This window comes from Patiria miniata, unplaced genomic scaffold (genome assembly GCF_015706575.1).
Source record: "Patiria miniata isolate m_02_andy unplaced genomic scaffold, ASM1570657v1 HiC_scaffold_22, whole genome shotgun sequence".
Taxonomy (NCBI): Eukaryota; Metazoa; Echinodermata; class Asteroidea; order Valvatida; family Asterinidae; genus Patiria; species Patiria miniata.
The window spans coordinates 10,541,309-10,562,491 of record NW_024037061.1 but is presented as its reverse complement, the minus strand read 5'-3'; the positions used below and the strand labels follow the sequence as shown (position 1 = coordinate 10,562,491).

Below are 21,183 nucleotides of genomic sequence, written 5' to 3'. Positions count from 1 at the left end.
ATTTATGAATCTAGATGTATGCCCTCGTTTCATACCAGTTTGTGTTTTTCTAGGTTGTGTCTTTGTGTGTCTCACTGTTGTCCATTTTGTCCTTTGTCACTGTCTCTGTTTTTCTTGGTCATGTCCACTTGTCTGTCGATAGGTTAGGGTACAAAAGCGTGACGCTTCACCTTATACCTAAATGTTGTCGTAAATTTGTTCTAGTATTGATCCATGTACATTATTATACACAATTACATAACTCCTTGCATTTTGCTCTGTATAATATGTTTACACGGCATTGTAACATGTTATTGTGTGGAAATGGCAACATTGAAATAAATGTTTCTACTACTACTACTACTAAGGTTACTGAGCACGTGATGCGGTATTGAGCTTCAAGTTCAATGTTCAAGTTGCCATATTTGTTTATAGACAGATTTCGTTCAAATAAGAACATCATTCGAACGGCTGATATTTAGCTGATAGGCAAAGCCGCATTTGGACTTTTGACATTCACAAGAAATTAAGGTAGGCCTTTTAATTTTAGTGATCCATAAATCATTTTAAATGCATGTACTGTGATTTTGAGAAGGAAGGTCTGCATTCAGTATGCCCACATCACGAATATCATGGGGGCACAGTCACTGTCGAGCATGCAGTGAAGTGGATTTTGTCGGGCCCATGATTACGAAAATCACTTGTGCATGTCAATTTCACGAATTAAACCTCACGGGGCCATATGATTGGGGAGGGGGGGGGGGGGAGTGCGGGACTGAGGATTTTATTATTCAGCAAAATTTGGACTTTCGGGTGTCCAACAATGTAGCCTATTTGACCTCTTCATTGCGTATGTGTGGACCCCACAACTGGTAATACCATTTCATGACTTCTAAAAATGAAACTATGGCCAGAAGAAAAGGTGTTTTGAATGGGTGAGGAGAAGGATAAGGAATCGTGCAGTTGTAACTGGAAAGAATAGGTGTGGCGTGTCCTAGTCTTGTACCCAGTTGAGTATATATACAACTTGCGTTCAGAGACTGGCGACCATGCATCTTTACACGGGAACTTTTGAAACCAAATGATCAATTCGGGTATTATATATAAATACTATTAACATTATTAAGACCTACTGTGGAATACCACTTCAAACGGATTCATCAATTCACGTTGAAAAGAGTTGCAGTACGGGCCTACCCCCGGAAGGTGCACCGCACCCGGTGTGTTATGAAATGTTGACTCCGTAAAAGAAAATCAGCATCCGGGCCTTGTCACGCATGTCGCAGTTTTTATACACAGGATAGGAAAAAATGAAGCCATAGGCTTTAAATGTTGTATTGTAAGGATAACTATCCAATAGTCCTCAATGCAAAGAGACATGATAAACATGCAGGTCCAAATTCCAGATCACACCCGAGTTCCATTTTAGTCTGTCACGTTCCATTTTAGTCTGTCACGTGACCGTCTTTCAGCCACGCATTTAATTAACATATTCCATGAGGAGGATTTAAAGTCCTAATGTTTTGGTGCCGGGGGGAGGGGAGAGAGAATACGGCCAAAACGATCATCACTCCCACGATACCATTAGGATATGCACATCAAGTAGTGTACTCATATACTCATATCCCCCTGGCTTTTACCGACGACCGAGTTCAGGAATTGTCTTTTCATCATCATCATCCGGTGATAAAGCAATGGAAGGGGGAGTTCAAGCAAAAGGAGAAGGGGGGGGGGAGTGGGACAATGTAGAATGGACAATTCATTTTTGCCTTCTATTCATTTGAAGCAACAAAAGTTTTCAAAATCTAAAGACAGATTAACAACTAACCCGGTGAAATTTTAGCTCTGTGAATTCTGTACATTTCGAGAAAACACACTATTCTCGATTTCAGTTAAAAAATTGCATGTCATATTTTGAATTGCGCCCTCTCGTGACTCAATCCCAAAAATCAGCATTAGGGACAGGGTTCTCATTTCTCTCAGGAAATGACTTTCTTTTATAGTTTTCTTCAAAATGACAGCGTGCCAGAAGAAATAATTTCACAGGGAGTTTATTGTCATTACTTTCTTTAAACCATGTAGGCTTTTAACAATAATTTGGTTGGTTACTTTTTGGATAGCTGCAAATGGTCCACTCTAAAGTGCCATGTAGTCAATGAAATAAGAACTGCCTTGAATACAGCTACGCGGTTTTATGACTATACAACTGCATGTACAGCACTCGAAACATCGTTTGATGTCCCCGACCCCTAGTAATAATCTGGATTTCTCAGTGAGCTAATACCATTCTCCAAATCATGGAAACAAATAGGCATGCCCCTGCTGTGACTTGTGATTGTGATTCCCGATCTATTCTTGTCATAATTTTCGTAGCTTCAAAGATGTACCGATTAGGCATCAAGGACCTTCTGCAGTGCTTCAGTGACGGCACCTTGACATGCGAGGCCTACACAAGACGAGTCATCCAACGAGCCCAGGACCTAAAAGTCTTCAACTACTTCGTCTCCATGAATACGGATCGGATGCTGAAGGATGCCCAGGAGGCAGATGCCAAGTACAGGAACAAGACCAACCGGCCTCTGGAAGGCATCCCGATCGCCATGAATGATAACATCGACATCGAAGGCGAGCCGACCGAAGCAGGTACCCCTGGTCTTGCCGGCCTGAAGCCCAAACACACGGCCGAGGTCGCTCGGAGGTTGTTCGATGCCGGGGCCATCCACGCCGGTCGAGCTAACATGCACGAGCTGGCTTTTGGAATCTCAAGCTGCAACGCTCATAAAGGGCCGTGCCACAACTTCCACAATTTTGACTACACCTGCGGGGGAAGTAGCGGCGGCAGCTGAGGGGCGGTCTCTGCAGACATCGTCCCGGCTGCCCTGGGTACTGACACTCGTGGATCGATCCGGATACCCTCCTCATACAACGGGGTCTTCGGTCTGCGACCGACCAGCGGTCGCTGGCCGGCTGATTACGGTGCCAAGTTGTCTCATGTGAGAGACTCAGTGGGTCCCCTTGTACGCAGCGCCGTAGATATCGCGATCCTCGACTGCGTCATGACGGGAGAAGAACCCCACGAGGAACTGAAACCGGGGCAGATTAGGATCGGGGTGCCCCGACCTCAGTTCTGGGAAGGTCTAAACGCCGAAGTGGAGGAGTACGCAGAGCTGTTTTTGGTCAGGCTGAAGGAGAAAGGCTTTGGGATTGTAGAGGTGCCAGAGGTTCCCGGATTGAGGGAGTTGCCGGAAATATACTTCACCATCAACCAAGAGATCATACCTCTGCTGGAGGAGTATCTGAGCTACCACGGCCATGACGTCACTGTGCAAAGCATCATCGACAAGATCGCCTCCCCAGATGTAAAGGAACAGCTTCAAGACGCGATGGAGAATCGTCCAACCGAGAAGGAATGCAAGGACGCAATGGCTACCAGGGAAGAGATTAGGAAGAATTTGAGGACGTACTTCGAGGACCACCACCTGGACTGCATCCTGGTCCCTGCCAACAAGATCCCGCCGCCTACCTTACGCGCTTTCGAGGATCGAAATACCGAGCTCCAGAGCCTGATCACGCCGAATGACGACTTCGGCAGCAACTGCAACAACCCTTCGCTCGTTATTCCTGGTGGGTTTGCACGGCGTAGCGGTGTTCCTTTTGGCATGCAGATCGAGGGATACACAGGCAGTGACAGGCGTGTGATCGCCGTGGCAGTAGCTATTGAGAAAGCGTTGAACTTGTAAACATTAAAACAACGAACTATCACGGGCCTTGGACTCAATATTAATGTCCTCATACATATTTGGAAAACGTTTATGGAAATAGAGCTGGAACTGTACAGACTTTTAAATTGGTGGAGGCCGGTTCATATGTCTTGCGAATGCGAAGCGAATAGAGCCTGAATGTAAGCCCTATTGAGCTTCCGGACCCTTCGCACGACCACTCTATGAGCATTTTCCACCGGGTTGCCATTGCTTTTGCTAACAATTGTGACAGAACGATTTCTAACCGTAATCACCCTAAGAAACAATAATGCTGGAAATTTATCTTGACTTTCCACAAGAATAAAATGATGAGAAGTCAGGTGAAGATGCATGGGTAAAAACGAATTGTACTGTCCGACCTTTCACATCCGGCATTTTCATACCTATAGGTCCCCTTGTTCGAACACGTTTATTTTTACATTGCCTACTTGCGTGACAACGAAAATGATTAGGGTTTGCTTGAATACAGTTCTCATTAATGGTCATTTTAGATTTGTTTGCAAATGAAAGCGAGTCCCTCAAGTTTATTAAATAAAAACTATATGTCCTTCAAGACATTTTATTCTCAATCAGTGATCGCCACAAAATTATTTCATAACGTTCGGCGGTTGAACAGTGTTGGGTGTTAATTCTTACCTTATTCGGACACGATGGCTTCAGTTTCTTTCAACAATTATTTGTTGTCACTAGCAAAATAGACTTTGATTTAATATTGCTGATCTTTACTGATTGAAATTCGACTGTCCACTGTCAAATTGGACTTCAGTCACTGTGGACTGCTTAAGTTTGAACAAGATATAGTTCATATATACGCAAGCACTTTGTATTGTTGAAGCTGTAGCGTTCACTTTAAGTTTCACTGTACTGCGCCTTTAACGCATTTTGTATATATGTTACATGTAGTTCAGAGGTCAACCTTCATGCATTCAGTTTCGTTTCGTTATCGTCCGTCTACTAGTTTTCTGTCACACACGCAATATTTACAGTGCATTTCCTATACTTTCGCTTGGAAGTTACAAGCTAGAATCAACACTATTCTTTACATGATTTATTAAACATCGGCAGAGCTATTCCAGTGAGCAATCCAAGCTTCTCTCGTGGATTTTTGTGAGTGTTTATTCACGCGCGGATCCAGATGGGGGCACACCCATCCCGTGCCCCCCCCCCCCCTTTTCGCAACTGTTTTGGTTTTTTTTCTTTCTTTTTTAACGAGTCGTCTTAAGGCGGGCGGGCATTAAATACATCCCTTTGAGAACATGGCTATCTTTTTCGGTTTTGAGGAGTCATTATGGCGGGCGGACGGGCGGTCATCAAATCAGTCGCTTTGAACATAACTATCATACATAATTATCAACACAAATATACAATGTATAAGTTTTGAAGGTCGCCTGTCAATCATTGTCTCAAAATTTCTTTCAAAGCAAGAATATATTTTTATAAGACACTTTTATATTTCCCGGCTGGAATAAATAGGGGGCACATTTAATACAGCACTTGCATTTAATGCTTCATGTCAAAATATATTCCAAAATATATTCTAGAGTAGAACATGTACCGGTACACGAAATAATGTAGGCCATGTTTTTTTTTTAATAAATGAAGAATAAAATCGTCATCCCCTTTTTTATTTTCCCGACCTCAGAGAGAGATTTACGTCTGGTTCTCTAAATGTTTTTTTTTAAAGCAAAATGATTTAAAAAAAAACTAGCCCGTTAAACTTTGCACTCTAAGTTAATTCTTTTGTAGATTCCAGGGGAAATTTAATACGAATTATGCTCGTTTTTTTAATTTTTAAATGAATATGATCAGGATTAACAACATCCCTCAAATAATAGCGTCAAAATATATTCCAAAATATATTCTAGAGTAAAACATTTTCACGAAATAATGTAGGCCATGCGTTTTATTTTTTAAATACACGAAGAATTAATCGCCATCCCTTTTATATTGTCCCGGCCTCAGAAAGAGAGAGACATCAAATAAATAGGGGTTATTTTAATACGATTTAGTATGTCTTGTTCTCTCGATTTATTTTTAAAGTAAAACGATTTCAAACACCCTAGCCCATTAAGTTCTGAACTCTCAGTTAATTGTTTTGTAGATTCCAGGGGAAATTTTAATGCGAATTATGCTTAGTTTTTCCTAATTTTAAAAGGAATACGAATAAGAGTATCAACAGCCTTTGACTTCAAACTTAATTTCAAAATGTATTCCGAAATAATTATATTCTAGAGTAACATTTACAAAAATAATGTAGGCCATGCAGTTTTATTTTTTAAATAAGCGAAGAATAAAATCGTACTACGAAAAAGAGACATCGGGAGCCCTACATTTAATGAATTATTTGGACTTGGAATATCATCCCCCAATCGTTTATCTATGTGCATGTACACAACGCGGAGGTGAAATTTCACGTTCAATTCAGTTTCCCACATTTCTCGCATAAAGTTTTCCCCTGTCTCTGAGAAGAAAAAAATGCCCAAATAAAATCTCAGCTCCGAAAAGCCTTTCCAGAGAATGATTGATAGCCGCATTGTTCAAATTGATACAATGCCACTCTTGTTCGTTACAAAGCATATACATTTCGGTTCAGCTGTAGGCCACCGAACTTTAAGGCCTTTGAGAACTTGCCGCCAGTAATTGGAAGATTCTTAGATGATAAACAGTGATGATAGTATCTCAGCCAATGAAATGAGCCGGTTCCCGGCAAATAAATATGCCATTGGTTGCTTTCATCACGGACCGTCTGCTTTCATGAATATGACTTCCTTCCACGCGCAACTGGAGTGATTAGCTATCTGAGCCACAGGTGCATGGCTGCAAGCCCATCACATTCCAACCTGGTTGCTTAGAAATACTGTTGCTAGGAGGCTCCCCTGTGATGCCTGGGACTGCCGGTTGCGTAGCCAGAAATCTTGTATATGACTATTTTGAAACCTTGTATGTGAAAGCGGCAGCTCAGGAATGCTGCCGCTTTCGGGAAATGTGTGCAGGCAAAGTTTTCATATTTTGGAAATTGGAATTTGGATGCAGTTTGCATTTCCGTTAAATAAAAGGTTGGTTTTTTTGTTTTCTTTTCAAGAAAATCGGAGCCCCCCCCCCCCCAAAAAAATACAAATGAACGATTTTCCTCAGGCCTTGACATTTCTTGAAGTGATTCGACAACGCTTGCAGAATGCAGACGATTCATTTCGTCTTAAATTATTTAGCCTGCAGACTTCAAAAGAACATGGAAAAAATGGTGGTTAAAGTGTATACAAGTGTATATACAAAGTAAGTATATATGTGACCGCAGTTACCACACATTATACTGGGACACAGACGGCAGTCTTTTTGAAGTTTTGACTAAACGTTTAAACGCTACGGGAAAATTTTGCTAATATCATCAAATTTTTTATGACAATCGAGATGGTTTTGAAATCGGTAAGTTTTATTTCTTCTTTTTGTTTGTAAAGACTATTCGTAATGTAATACTCAGCAGGCTTATAAGTTATACAACATTTTTAAAAGGAATTGGGACAGAGAAATGTTCTGGGCCGGTTGAGTTGTTCAGCCGTGGGGGGGGGGGCCTCGGGGAGACTCACCTGCTCAGCGGGGGGTGGGGGGGTGGGCCTAACATGCCTTAGTGCTGTTTTTCCCACCAACTAAGCCGCTGTTTCCCCTGTTCCCTTAGGCCATCAGCCTCGGTCCAAAATTTTGGCAACCGGTATCAAATGAAGGGAATAATCGTCATTTTTGGCAAGGTATATACCTCCCGCATTGGAAAATATATAGCTAATTGCAGCGGTGGCTGCTTTTTAGGTGTTATCACCCCTTTTTTTTTTCGAAATGTCCATCAAAATGCTTGTTACCACTCATTTTCTGAAGACTTCTGACCCATGGTAACATATTTGAATGAGATCTGCAGTTTGCACAATTGTTAGTCAAATGAATTGAGTGCAAGGGAAATTCTAATGCATGGCCTCGGCTATAATCAGGCAGTGAATCGGGGCTTCGTGAGTTAAGCTCTGTCAGTCACTTTCCTAAATTCACCGAGGAGCTCAACAAGGAGCTCAGTTGTTGAATGAATGTATCACACCATACAAATCAAGCTCATGGAATAATATTATGGACAGCTGTTGGAGATCTGGTGTAATTCACCTCAAAAGTGAAGCCAATCACATCCGCGCGAGTTCGATTTACACCATAAACAAACCCACACACACACCCAGACTTGTTTCACATACCTAGTGTGGACTTTCCTTTCTTTTCGTGTAGTTAAGGAACACCAGTGGAAAAACTCATTTTTCTCAAACTGTGAAAACTCTTACAACCCAATTTTTTTTCAATGATTCCCTTTAGTGTTTCTCTTCATTCTGCTACAGATAAACCTAACCCAAAAATGCCTCTAAACCTGTTTTCCAGAAATGGGGAAACACTGTGTGGACGTGGGCAAGTCCACACTTCGTCGCTGCTACCTACATTATGTGGACGTCTTTTGTTCGGAAGTCCACACTGCGTATGTAAGACAAGCTCACACACACACACACACCCAGACAAACGGGATGATAATGGAGAAAATACGAATTGAACTAAAATCACCAATTGTATTACATGGTAAAAGAAAGAAAACACCAGGAGAGGGGCAAAACGAAAAGGATATTATTAATGATGATGGAAGCAAAAAAAATAAAAAATAAAACGACAATAACGTCAACCAAAATGGGGTGGGGTGGGGGTAGGGGCTGCTTGGGGCAGGCTGTCCCCTAATGAAATTCAATTTATTTTATTTTCTTTGTTTGCAAGGCAAATTTCTGGGTAGAAATGTATGTTTTAATAGTATAACATGACTTTTTTTGGCTCACTCGCTCAGTTCGCTCGCAAAATAACACATGTTCATTTTTTTTCACCCGGGGGCTGTCATCAGCACCTTCCAATTTTGGGGTTCATTTTCAACTAACATCAACAGTGACTTTAAATTCTATATTTTATTAAAATTAAAAAATAAACGTTGTGAATTTTGCTCTTAAAATACTCATGATGTAGGAGAGAACATCTAAAATCGTAGAGCTTCCAGTGCCCTCAACCCCGCCCGCAAGGGATTTCGCAATTCAGTCTCGTTATGTGTGCAACGCGCACAAAGTTTTTGTGCCCCCCCCCCTTTTGAAAATCCTGGATCCGCCCCTGTGTTTATTGACCGAACTTTGTGTGCATATTGACCACGTGAGTTAAAACCAACTCGCCCCGCATTCACGGCGCGGGCAGTTGCCCCGTTCGCGTTGCGTTGTGCATGGACTCGGCCCAGTTTTGGCTGTTTATATACTTCAACTTGGTGAGTCAATTAACTCGCAATTAACTCGGAGCTAAAGTAGGACAGTATAACTAATTCCTACAAAGTCATGGATGGTCAGTATACAAGTACAAAGTCCACGAGCCAGGATCCGACATCGGCACAGTGCATGGACCATTGACCAAATAAATTATATCTCATTGGGTATCTCTCAGATTTTCTCAGATGGCCACACTCCTCCAAATATTACAAACTTGTAATGCGAGTGAACTTTTGATGTGATCCCTTGATGTAAGCCTCTGGTCAATGGGGTCAGTTGGCTGGCTACCACTGGTCGGCGTTGTAACCTTAGTGTAACTCACTTGTCGAGGTATTCATCAGGTTTGCTTTTGTGATAGACCATTGTTGGCATAGGGTATAGTTCCTAGATCTATATAGCTCTACATCCACGCTGTTACTTAGCTCGTGATGCGGTATTGAGCCAAGTGGTCAAGCTGATTTTTTTATGGACAGATTTCGTTCAAATAACAACGTCATTCAAACGGCTGATAAAGCTGACATAGGCAAAGCCACATTTGGACTTTTGACATTCACAAGAAATTAAGGTAGGCCGTTTAATTTTAGTGATCCATAAATCATTTTAAATCATGTGCTGTGATTTTGAGAAGGAAGGTCTGCATTCAGTATGCCCACATCATGAATATCATGGGGGCACAGTCACTGTCGAGCATGCAGTGAAGTTGATTTTGTCGGGCCCACACTGAAAAATTGCCTGGGTTAATTTTACCAAAGAAAGGGTGAAAACTGGAACTACCCAAACTTGGGTTGTTCTATAACCAATTGTTTGGGTTATGATTTATGTTAAATTCAACCAAAAGTTGTAGTCATACAAGACCAAATTAAATTTTGGTCTTGGATGACCACACGTTTTGGTTGAATTTAGCAGAAATTCTAACCCAAACAAACGATTACAGAACCCAACTTAATTGGGTAGTTCTAGTTGTCACCCATACTTTGGTAAAATTAACCCAGGCAATTTTTCAGTGCATGATTACGAAAATGTGCATGTCGTTTTCACTGAGGATTTTTTTTATTCAGCAAAATTTGGACTTTCTGGTGTCCAACCAACTTTTTGGATAGCTGCAAATGAGCCACTCTAAAGTGCCATGTAGTCAATGAAATAAGAAATGCCTTGAATACAGCTACGCGGTTTTATGACTACACAATAATGTACAGCACTCGAAACATCGATTGATGTCCCCAACCCCTAGTAATAATCTTGATTTCTCAGTGAGCTAATACCATTCTCCAACTCATGGAAACAAATAGACATGCCCCTGCTGTGACTTGTGATTGTGATTCCCGATCTATTCTTGTCATAATTTTCGTAGCTTCAAAGATGTACCGATTAGGCATCAAGGACCTTCTGCAGCGCTTCAGTGACGGCACCTTGACATGCGAGGCCTACACAAGACGAATCATCCATGGAAGGCATCCCGATTGCCATGAAGGATAACATCGACATCGAAGGCGAGCCTACCGAAGCAGGTACCCCTGGTCTTGACGGCCTGAAGCCCAAACACACGGCCGAGGTCGCTCGGAGGTTGTTCGATGCCGGGGCCATCCACGCCGGTCGAGCTAACATGCACGAGCTGGCTTTTGGAATCTGAAGCTGCAACGCTCATAAAGGGCCGTGCCACAAATTCCACAATTTTGACTACACCTGCGGGGGAAGTAGCGGCGGTCTCTGCAGACATCGTCCCGGCTGCCCTAGGTACTGACACTCGTGGGTCGATCCGGATACCCTCCTCGTACAGCGGGATCTTCGGTCTGCGACCGACCAGCGATCGCTAGCCGGCTGATTACGGTGCCAAGTTGTCTCATGTGAGAGACTCAGTGGGTCCCCTGGTACGCAGCGCCGTGGATATAGCGATCCTCGACTGCATCATGACGGGAGAGGAACCCCACGACGAACTGGAACCGGGGCAGATCAGGATCGGGGTGCCCCGACCTCAGTTCTGGGAAGGTCTAAACGCCGAAGTGGAGGAGTACGCAGAGCTATTTTTGGTCAGGCTGAAGGAGAAAGGCTTTGGGATTGTAGAGGTGCCAGAGGTTCCCGGATTGAGGGAGTTGCCAGAAATATACTTCACCATCAACCAAGAGACCATACCTCTGCTGGAGGAGTATCTGAGCTACCACGGCCATGACGTCACTGTGCAAAGCATCATCGACAAGATCGCCTCCCCAGATGTAAAGGAACTGTTTCAATACGCGATGGAGAATCGTCCAACCGAGAAGGAATGCAAGAACGCAATGGCTACCATGGAAGAGGCCAGGAAGAATTTGAGGACCTACTTCGAGGACCACCGCCTGGACTGCATCATTGTCCCGGCCAACAAGATCCCGCCGCCTACCTTACGCGCTTTCGAGGATCGAAATACCGAGCTCCGGAGGCTGATCACGCAGAATGTCGACTTCGGCAGCAACTGCAACAACACTTCGCTGGTTATTCCTGGCGGGTTTGCACGGCGTAGCGGTGTTCCTTTTGGCATGCAGATCGAGGGATACGCGGGCAGTAACAGGCGGGTGATCGCCGTGGACTGGGTTATACACAGGCCCGCATTATCCAATAGGCTCAGTAGGAGGCACTACGCCTAGGGCCAACGCAAAATTTGGGGCCCATGAAAATACCGCAGTGTGCCATAAAACACATAAATAGCCCTACCCACATATTCAAGTGTATTTGCTAGCAATCGGGGACCCCTTATTGTCCCTCTTTTGTTTGGTCTTTTTAAGAAGACCTGCCATAGGCCTATAATGTTTGTACACGATCGCCAAATTTGGGACCCCACTTTTGAGAAGCGATTGACGCTCTTATCGCCAGCAGGCTTAGATCTATAGGACCTATACCAGTTTATCCAGGCCTGAACATTAATATCATCAACATGTATTTGGTGCCGGTGCCTAGGGCGGAAAGGGGTCTACGGAACACTAGTGCCTAGTGCCTACGAAACACTTAATCCAGGCCTGGTTATACAACCCCGTGTTGTTCGTTAAAATGCACCGCCGAAACTAGAACATTTCGCGTCGGACTGACCGTTCAAAGACCACTTTAGAGCTGAAATCTCTTCGCTGCTATTATAGCCTTCATGTGCAGGGACCAAAAGCTCTCAATTGACCGTGTAAAGGCCGACTTAGCCGGCGTAGGCAATTTGGGGCCTTTTTAATGGGCTGCACCATGCAGACTGGTGGTTTACAACGAACGCGCTCAACACATCCGACGTCAAAACCATTGTATTAATGTTAAAGTTGCAAATACTATTTTATTTAATCTCAATTAAAACTCGCATTCTAAGTACACATTGTGTCAGCTACGTATTGCATTATGCCACGATTAGAAAAAATATTTCAACATTATTGAAATAAAGCAGTCATTCAGAATAATCAACTCCATTTTGAAACTAGGTGTCTTGTTCCCATGTGCATTATCTGCAGTTTTACGTCAGGTTTTCTACCATTGAACATCTTCTGCTCAGTTGTTGCAACTTTTGTCTTGATTTTTGCATCATCTTTAAACAATGTAAACAATGTAAGCCAAATTAATATTTTTGGTCACGTGTCCATTAGGCCTTTGCTGACTGAAACAAAAACATTTCACTCACAAACGTTAAAGTTAGGTTTGTTGAAATGCACTTTTCTTTTTCCTGACTTCATAGTTGGTGTCATGACCTAATGACTAAGTGTGAAATGATCTGTATAGACAACTTGTCAATTATCAACAGGAGCTTCAGTCGGTGGTAACATCTGTATTTTCCACTTCAAGTGGACATTTTCTATACATTCACGAACTCTTCAAGATCGGATTACGAAGATAGTTCCGTACAATAAGCAATTCCTCTATTTGTATTCATAATTTTGTTTTTTAATTCTACAAAAATCGCAGCAAATATTGAAACCAGCAAAATTAGATGTGCAAACAAGCAAAACTAATGTGAAGACGGAATTTCGAGAGAACAAGAGTCACAAGTCATTCTGATTTGAATCCTTATTGTCGAAAGTATTTTACTGGCTAAGCCAAACTAAACTTTAGCAACTGATTTCGAATTGATTCTAGACTTAAATTCGATCGGCCGATAGATTGCGCACTCACAGCAGGAACGGCATGATGAAAGCATGTCCCTCTTTCGGTTCCGGAGTGAAGAACTGTTGAGAAGGCAAAAGAAATTGGTTTGGCAATCAGAATTTTAGATACTTTGAAGATGTTATTCAGGGTGACCCCCAAAAAATCCCTCCGGATGATGCAGGGAATTCTCGTAATTCATGAAGACAATTTCAAAATCCAATTATTGATGAGCCCAAATAGTTTGTCTTTCTTGTGTGTAGTTATTGTTGAATTTGGTTCAGTGGTTTTGAAAAGACCATTAATGTAACACAAAAGACCATTAATAGTTTAACAATACATACCCTACGTGCCAAAAAAAACCTGTCCTATTTTGGACTATTATTAACTCTGTTGTCTTCCAATGGAAGTAAAAATGTGGCACACGTAAATGTGGCATGACAAAATTATGGAGAAAGTTTCATTAGTTTTGTGCATGAGGGTGATATGTAAACGCCATACGAATTCTCACTTTAAGAATCAACCACTTTTCGACTAGACTTTCTCCAATGTCGATACAGCGCTGGAGGCAGGGCTTGAGCCACGTGCTGCGACTGGAAGTGTCTGAAGGAATACAGGACCACCCTGATGTCATTGCACACCTCCTCGATCGTCCTCGTTTGTCCTCGATCATTGGCAAGGACATCAGGAGTGATCCTGCATTCATCCAGAAGCTTCAATCTTTAGAACATGGCTTCAGCCCCGTCCTCCAGCGCTGTATCGACACTGGAGGACGTCAAGTCGAAAGTGGCAAATTCTGAAACTAAGTATTTTTCGTATGGCGTTTAAATCTCGCTCTCTTGCACAAAGCTGATGAAACTCGCTCTGTTACAACTGATAATGTAGTAACCAATTGATAATGTATCACAAACCGATAATGTCACACAAATTGACCGATACTGTATCACTAACCGATAATGTAACAGAAATTGACCGATAGTGTAGTAAATGTTACTACACTATCAGTCAATTTTTGTTACATTATCGGTTAGGACCGATAATGTAACAAAAATCGACTGATAGTGTAGTACATTTTTACTACACTATCGTTCAATTTCTGTTACATTGTCGGTTAGTGATACAGTACCCGTTGGTTAGTACATTATCAGTTGTAACACTCTTCAACTATATAATTGAATTTGAAATTGGCTTCATGATTTACGAGAATTCTGTACATCCTCCAGAGGGACATTCTTTTTTTGTCTTTTCCTTTTTTTTGGGGGGGGGGGACACCCTGTATAATGATGTTAAGTCGGTTGAGGAAATAGAGAAAAAACCACGATACCTGACGTGGAGGTTTACTAGATCAACGGACACAAGAGGAAACACGGTAACATATTAAATGGATATGCCCGTTCTCATTACACATTAACTTGGTGGTAATTAAAGTTTAGAAGGTTTGCATTGGATTCCTGGACAAGAAACATTTTGAGTTTCAGATTCTTTGTGTCATTTTAAGGGTCTTAAGGGTGTGGCACCAGATTATATCAATCATCTTTTTCTATTTTCGATCCACTGGACATGTTGTATATTCGAAAGTCTCTGGGGCAGTTAATCTTAATCTATAATTAGCAAGACAGCTTACTGTGGCGATATTTTGTTCCTCAAAATTTGAGGAACAAAATATCTGGATGTAATAGACTACCGGCTACATTTTGTTCTCTGGATACCTTTCAGAACTTTAAGTCCCGTCTTAAATTTCATCTTTTTAAATCTTTTTGTTTTTTAATTGAATGTGTTTTTATCTTTTTTATCTCTTATCTTTTGTGATTTATTACCTTGATTATTTTTAGGATGTATTTTATTGAAATGCTTGAACAGCGCTTTGAGATGTTTAACATGGAATTTATGTTTTAATATTAATAATAATAATTCTCGCAAATTAGGGGGATAAAAAGCTGAGGGTACGGTAACGGCAAGACAGCGAACTTACCGTTGGGCAATAGTTTGGGATAGTGAAGTACTTAGAGGGGTCCTGGATCCCTGGGCTATAGTTGACGTATCCTGATACGCTTAACATAGAATCTAGAAACAGACAAGTGCAGAAAGTCAATTATTCAATACGAATTTTCTTCAATGTTTGACAGTAGACACGGTCAGAAAACAAATATGAATAAAGATCGCATGAGCCGATTAAGATGTGGTGATGAGTTTATGTCACATTTTTATGTTGTTGTTTTTTCGAAACTAAATAATTGACTGAATCTTGTCCACATTTTTACTTCGTTATTTTTCTCTATTTCAATTGATATTTGTTCCTGCCAGATCAATTTATTTTTGGAAAATGTAGCAGTTTTTGTCCAAATTGGCAGCGTCTTTCGACGCAGAAGTTATTGCAGCGGTTGTGTTGGAGAGCTGAGGCGCACGTGTTGTTTCCCACGTGCGCAGACTCCCATTGTTCCTGCCAGATCAATTTATTTTTGGAAAATGTAGCAGTTTTTGTCCAAATTGGCAGTGTCTTTTCCCGCCAGGAGCCCAGACAGGTTGTAAACAATCCCTGGCCATGTGAATGACCTATATGTTGTGCATGGACAGGCACGGCAGGGTTATTGACCTAGAAACACATGATATGATAAAATTCTCATGGTGGTTTCACCACGTATTTTTTTGGGGCAAGCTGTTCGAAGGGTTAAACCATGACTATTGAACGTTGAATGACATACTTCCACCCATCGATCCGATGAACGATAGACTGAATGGAATGCAGTTATCCTTGGTGACAGACAGGGTCACATTGCCAGCAACCTGTCCTTCGTTAACGGGGTAGCTAAAAGTGTCTGCAGTCAACTTGTGATCCCCAGCATAGAAAGAACCTCCGTAAGTGGCGTTACCTGTAGGAACATAAAGAGGTTTATAAAGGCCCTGTCAGATTGTCTGCGATCATAATATATATATGCGCTCTCACTGCGTCCTTGTAAAATGGCTGGTACGCAACAACAATTACTAAGTCGCAGTGAAAACTACACAGGTCGCCAGATGGGTACCTGAGGGTCTCAATGGTCTTAATGGCTCTGTCCAGGGCGCCGTAATGATGCATCCCATAGTCGAGTACCAAAACTGGAGTACCAAGTATTCCGAGTACACACAGTGCCGAGTAAAGGCCGAGTCCGAGTACTTTTAGTCAAGTCCTGTGCCAAAAATCCGAGTTTGAGTTTTTCAGAGTCCGAGTACGGGCCGAGTACGAGTACAAAGATATCAAGTACATCCTGATTACATTTTCAAACTTAAGAATTATGGAAATTAGCACCGTTACTTTACATGTAATATGTAAAATAATTACCCAGTGTTCCCAGAAATTAACACGTACACATATTAAAAATCCGCAGCCCACATGACTTGCATACTGCGCTGTGCTGCTTCTGTCCGTTAGCGAAATATTCATTGTGATCTCTAAACCCCCAAGATATAATTTCTGACCAAGAAGACATGTCTACGTCTGGATTGAACTCATCGCCATGCGCCAGAGAATGTGACGCGTTTCCAACAAAGAGTGAAGTGCACAACCTTTTCCCCACGGATACGATCTCTCCGCGCCTTGTTAGTTAGAAAATGCCTCGTGTGATGAACGCACATGCAGCCCATGGAGAAAAGGTTGCGATTTAATTCGCTGGTATTCTTGTAGTATTCAGTAGGAATAAGACAGTAAAAAAAAATTGTGCACCAGCGATAATGCGAGCGCTTATAATTCCAATACCCATTCACGAATACTCTATTTTGAGTCGATAAAGAACACAGCGCAATACTTTCATCATTTTCACAAACACTCTGTGAAATTTTAGGTCAAAGCTTAGTATCGACAAATTAGTATCGAAAAAGTCCTAATTTTCTTTCGAGTACTGCGCGACAGGGATCGAGTTAACCGAGTACAATTTGTCGAGTTAACGGACGAGTCCGAGTACAAAATTACGAGTACGTGCCGAGTACTTGGTTTTGTTTTTTTGAGTACTTATGATCGAGTACACCGGCGGCGGAACAGGGAGGGGGGCAGGGGGGGGGGGGGGGCCACTGCCCCCACACTCTTTCCACTGGGGGGCATGCCCCCCCTCCCCACACTTTTATCGGGTCACAAAAAACAAAAATCAACCATACACAGTAGCGTGGTTGGGTACGCTCGGCCAAACATAAACAAAAGAAAATCTTGTCTACTACTCTCATTGCATGGAGTTGTCAATCATCCACTGCTTGCAACAGACTGTAGGGTACAGGAACCCGTCCCTAAATGGTACTGCCAGAGGACTGAGAGACTGGGCAGAGGGCAGAGGACTGAGTGCAATGTAGGCCTAAAACTCCCTGTTTTAGTCTTAGATTGGTTAAATTACACTGACTTCAAACTTGAATTAAATGAATAGTTACATGTATATAAAATGTTCATGCAATTTGTTCTAGCACTTAATACTAAATCTAAACTTTTGATAATACATTTAGGAACTGTTAAAAAAGGTTCAACATCAGAAAGCAACGTTCTTGGAACAATTTATACATTAAATACATGTTCTAAATTTGAAAACAGAAGAAACTTTACAAGAGCAGGAGTATGTATTTCAAACAAAACAAAATTTCGTATAATTCTAAAGACTTCTGCTCGAAACAAGCTCGTTGTGACATCGCGGGCAAGCTGTATTCTGATGTGGTCACTTGTATGACGTCGTTAACAGATTTTGTAGCAAAGTGTTTTTTACTGACATAACCCAAACGGATTTTTAGCATGCCTGCTTTATTAAGGTTTGATAGTACTGCTCACAAATATCATGGATATTTAGATTTGTATATCATTGCTTCACGTTGCTATTTTGCCAGGCGAGTTGAATTTTCTTGTTAAGTTTAAGTATCTAGTATGTTACAGAACTTTAAACAGAACAGTTGTTAAACCGTAAGTATGAAACTTAAATGAGAAACTTGTCAACGATTTAACAATTTAACACCCAACATCCCTAGGTGTGCACTTACTTGGAACACAGTGCTGCATTTGCTTTATCGGTAGTGGACTTTTCTGGCAACTCTTCATAGTGAGATTGATGACGTACATGATGCCCTGTTCATTTTGGAGAAGAAAAGGAGAGGATACTTCAGTTGCATGGTTGGATTGTGAATCCCACTGGTTTAACTAATATTATCCGCTGCCTATTAAACTGATTCCCCAAAATGACTAATCCCAACATGACATATGAGATGATATCACCAGGAACTTGCCCGATGTCCATGAAAAAGTGTCGGGCTTACCTTGTTGTAGTCTAAGACATACTGATACATACTGCCGGACAGTTGAAAAAATTCGCCCACACGTCTGTTGGTGTAATCGAAGGCAAACTGTACCCCCAACGTCTGAGCCATACCTTGCCCAGACTGAACCGTGGCGGTAATTAGACCTGTAAATCCAATCCCAAAAGGGAAAGCTACATTTATTTCAAGAAATGTGTCCAGGTCAAAAACAGCCTCATCCGGTGCAGTTGCCTAATTTAAAAGCTACCTGGGATCGTTTGCAATTACACGGAAAGGCGATATATATTAAGAATTAATGGCAGGAAATCTTGCTAGCTCAAATTGAAGATGGTGTAAAATACCATGTAATTATTATTGTTACTATTGTAATTTATTCGGCCAAATAACATGATACAACAAGCAATCCACAAAAGTAAACAAATACTAAACAGAAACAATCCAATCCAAGCTGGCCAGGATTGACAAAAGTATAATATCGTTGGGAAGAAAGGTAACATTGAAGGTGATATCAAAATTAGGGTGCCAGTAACGATAACCCAAAAATTGTACATACGTTTATTGTGGTGTTTGTTTGTTTGTTGGGGTGTTTGTTTGTTTGTTTGTTTGTTTGTTTGTTTGTTTGTTTTTTCAAAATGTATAGTGCACTGAGCTAAAAGTTTAAAAGGTTAGTTTATGTGAACCCTCCTGAAGATTTGGAGCAATTTTTCTGCGAATGAAAGTGTTACAGTCCAAAACTGATTACATGTATACAGATTATTTGATCAGAAACTGAACGCGGTTCAAGTGTTCCAAACTCACCGTCCATTGATTCATATTGGTCTGGGAAACAACATTTCTTCTGGGCCTGGCTCAATGCTACTGCAACCAGCAGCAGAAACAATACCGATTTGACGTCCATCTTTACCGCCTAAAATATGGTACTATGCAATATACAACTGCCTTCTAGTGTCACGGACAAGCGAAGTATTGGGCGGGATAAGCCTACAAATCAACAACGCTATCATGGAGTCACGTAACCTTCTTTTTATACTTCTTTGTGTAAACAGACCACTTGAAGTAGGACTTTGACTATGCTAATAGGCACGACAGTCGCGTTTCGTGGCGTGTGTTTGAATAGCTCAACGGGGTCGACCCTGGGTTATGCAACCCCGTGTTAAAATGCACCGCCGAATCTAGAACATAAAGGGGAGGAATGACCGATCAGCTTGTACTTAGGAGATGGGAACTCGACCTTATTTGACATTCTTTTCCCCTTACCTTTTTTTAAAGTAATATTTACCAAATTCGTCGAAGGAAAGGCAGTAAGCAGACGACAGCGTGGATTTCAAACGGAGGTCTTCACTTTAAGGGGTCCATGCAATGTAATTTTCAATTTCATTTATTTTCAAGGGGAAGATTTTGAGCAATTTTTCTGCGAAAGAAAGACAGTCCAAAACTGATTACATGTTAACAGGTTTATTTGATCTGAGAAACTGAACGCGGTTCAAGTGTCCAAACTCACCGTCCATTGCTTCATATTGGTCTGGGAAACAACATTTCTTCTGGGCCTGGCTCAATGCTACTGCAACCAGCAGCAGAAACAACACCGGTTTGACGTCCATCGTTGTTAGGTTTGTGAAATAAATAGACACAAGACACGAGCTTAAACTGTCGTGTTACTTCATATTGTAATCCGAAAACCAACATGGATGCCAGAAGCGGCAAGGTTACAGTGGGTAAGAACAGCGCCCTCATGAGAGCTTAACTGGTACATGTAAACAAAATTAAAGCAAGTTACAAACACAACATATTTTCCCCCCTTTGGAAAATCCCAGTTCATGAACAGTCGAAGTCCTTTAGGTGATGAGGCTCAGTGCAGGTGCGCTGAGATCGGCGTAGTGGAGCTTGAGCTGTTGCAGGGGTTGCGTTTTCCATTGGGAAGCAGAATGGAAGATCATGTGTGTCGTTCTGTGTGGCTGTAGGTGAAGGGGTTGGAATAAGTCGGCGTGTATTCCAACGGGTGCCGTCATTAAGTTGGTATAGGTGCTGGGACTGAACCGACGAGCGATTTGCTTTTGGGAGGTTAATCTGATTCATCCTCGTCGCCAAATTATGTTAGGTTTGTGAAATAAATTGACACAAGACACGAGCTTAAACTGTCGTGTTACTTCATATTGTAATCCGAAAACCAACATGGATGCCAGAAGCGGCAAGGTCACAGTGGGTATGAACAGCGCCCTCATGAGAGCTTAACTGGTACATGTAAACAAGATTAAAGCAAGTTACAAACACAACAATCGTTACCACCTAAACTATAATACTATGCAATGTACAACTGCCTTCTAAATGATAGAGCGTTAGTGTTACAGGGAAAAGCGCTTAAAAGATGGTACTGGTACTATGCAATGTACACGATGCCTTCTAAATGTTAGATCGTTGGTGTTATAGTGAAAAGCGCTTAAAATATGGTACTATGCAATGTACACAATTGCCTTCTAAATGATAGAGCATTAGTGTTACAGGGACAAGTATTAGGCGGGATAAGCCTACAAATCAATTATGCTATCATGGAGTCATATAACCATCTTTTATACTGGTTCTTCTTTGTGTACCTAGACCACTTGAAGTCGGACTCTGCTAATAGGCACGACAGTCGCGTTTCGTGGCGTGTGTTTGAATAGCTCAACGGGGTCGACCCTGGGTTATGCAACCCCGTGTTAAAATGCACCCGCCGCCGAATCTAGAACATTTAGGGGAGGAATGACCGATCGACTTGTAGTTAGGAGATCGGAACTCGACCTTATTTGACATTTTTT

General features: G+C 41.8%; 1 protein-coding gene and 2 pseudogenes across 2 annotated transcripts; 2 read left to right on the top strand and 1 right to left on the bottom strand.

Annotated features, from left to right (window-relative positions):
• The first annotated feature begins 425 nt into the window (after positions 1 to 425).
• On the top strand, positions 426 to 4,309 carry LOC119729925 (annotated as a pseudogene).
• A 4,636-nt stretch (positions 4,310 to 8,945) lies between these two features.
• On the top strand, positions 8,946 to 12,214 carry LOC119730501 (annotated as a pseudogene).
• A 95-nt stretch (positions 12,215 to 12,309) lies between these two features.
• LOC119730502 (development-specific protein LVN1.2-like) lies at positions 12,310 to 20,111 on the bottom strand. Of its 2 annotated transcripts, none has more exons than XM_038203458.1 (6): positions 19,890 to 20,111; positions 18,389 to 18,534; positions 18,116 to 18,200; positions 15,832 to 15,999; positions 15,102 to 15,193; positions 12,310 to 13,212 (listed from the first exon to the last, which is right to left on the bottom strand). In XM_038203458.1, exons 1-6 carry the CDS (start codon positions 19,987 to 19,989, stop codon positions 13,156 to 13,158), a joined length of 648 nt encoding a protein of 215 aa, XP_038059386.1. In that variant the 5' UTR covers positions 19,990 to 20,111; the 3' UTR covers positions 12,310 to 13,155. The 2 variants fall into 2 exon arrangements, with proteins under 2 accessions (XP_038059386.1, XP_038059387.1); XM_038203459.1 differs by lacking the exon at positions 19,890 to 20,111 and adding an exon at positions 19,187 to 19,327.
• Between the last annotated feature and the right edge of the window lie 1,072 nt (positions 20,112 to 21,183).

Excerpts from the sequence above, each read along its gene's own strand:
- LOC119730502 (XM_038203458.1), bottom strand. The coding sequence starts at position 19,989 with ATGGACGTCAAACCGGTGTTGTTTCTGCTGCTGGTTGCAGTAGCATTG. Across the intron at positions 15,194-15,831 it reads CATCGGATCGATGGGTGGAA|ATTCTATGTTAAGCGTATCA; the intron begins GTATGTCATTCA and ends GTCTGTTTCTAG. Across the intron at positions 13,213-15,101 it reads TCCCAAACTATTGCCCAACG|TTCTTCACTCCGGAACCGAA; the intron begins GTAAGTTCGCTG and ends CCTTCTCAACAG.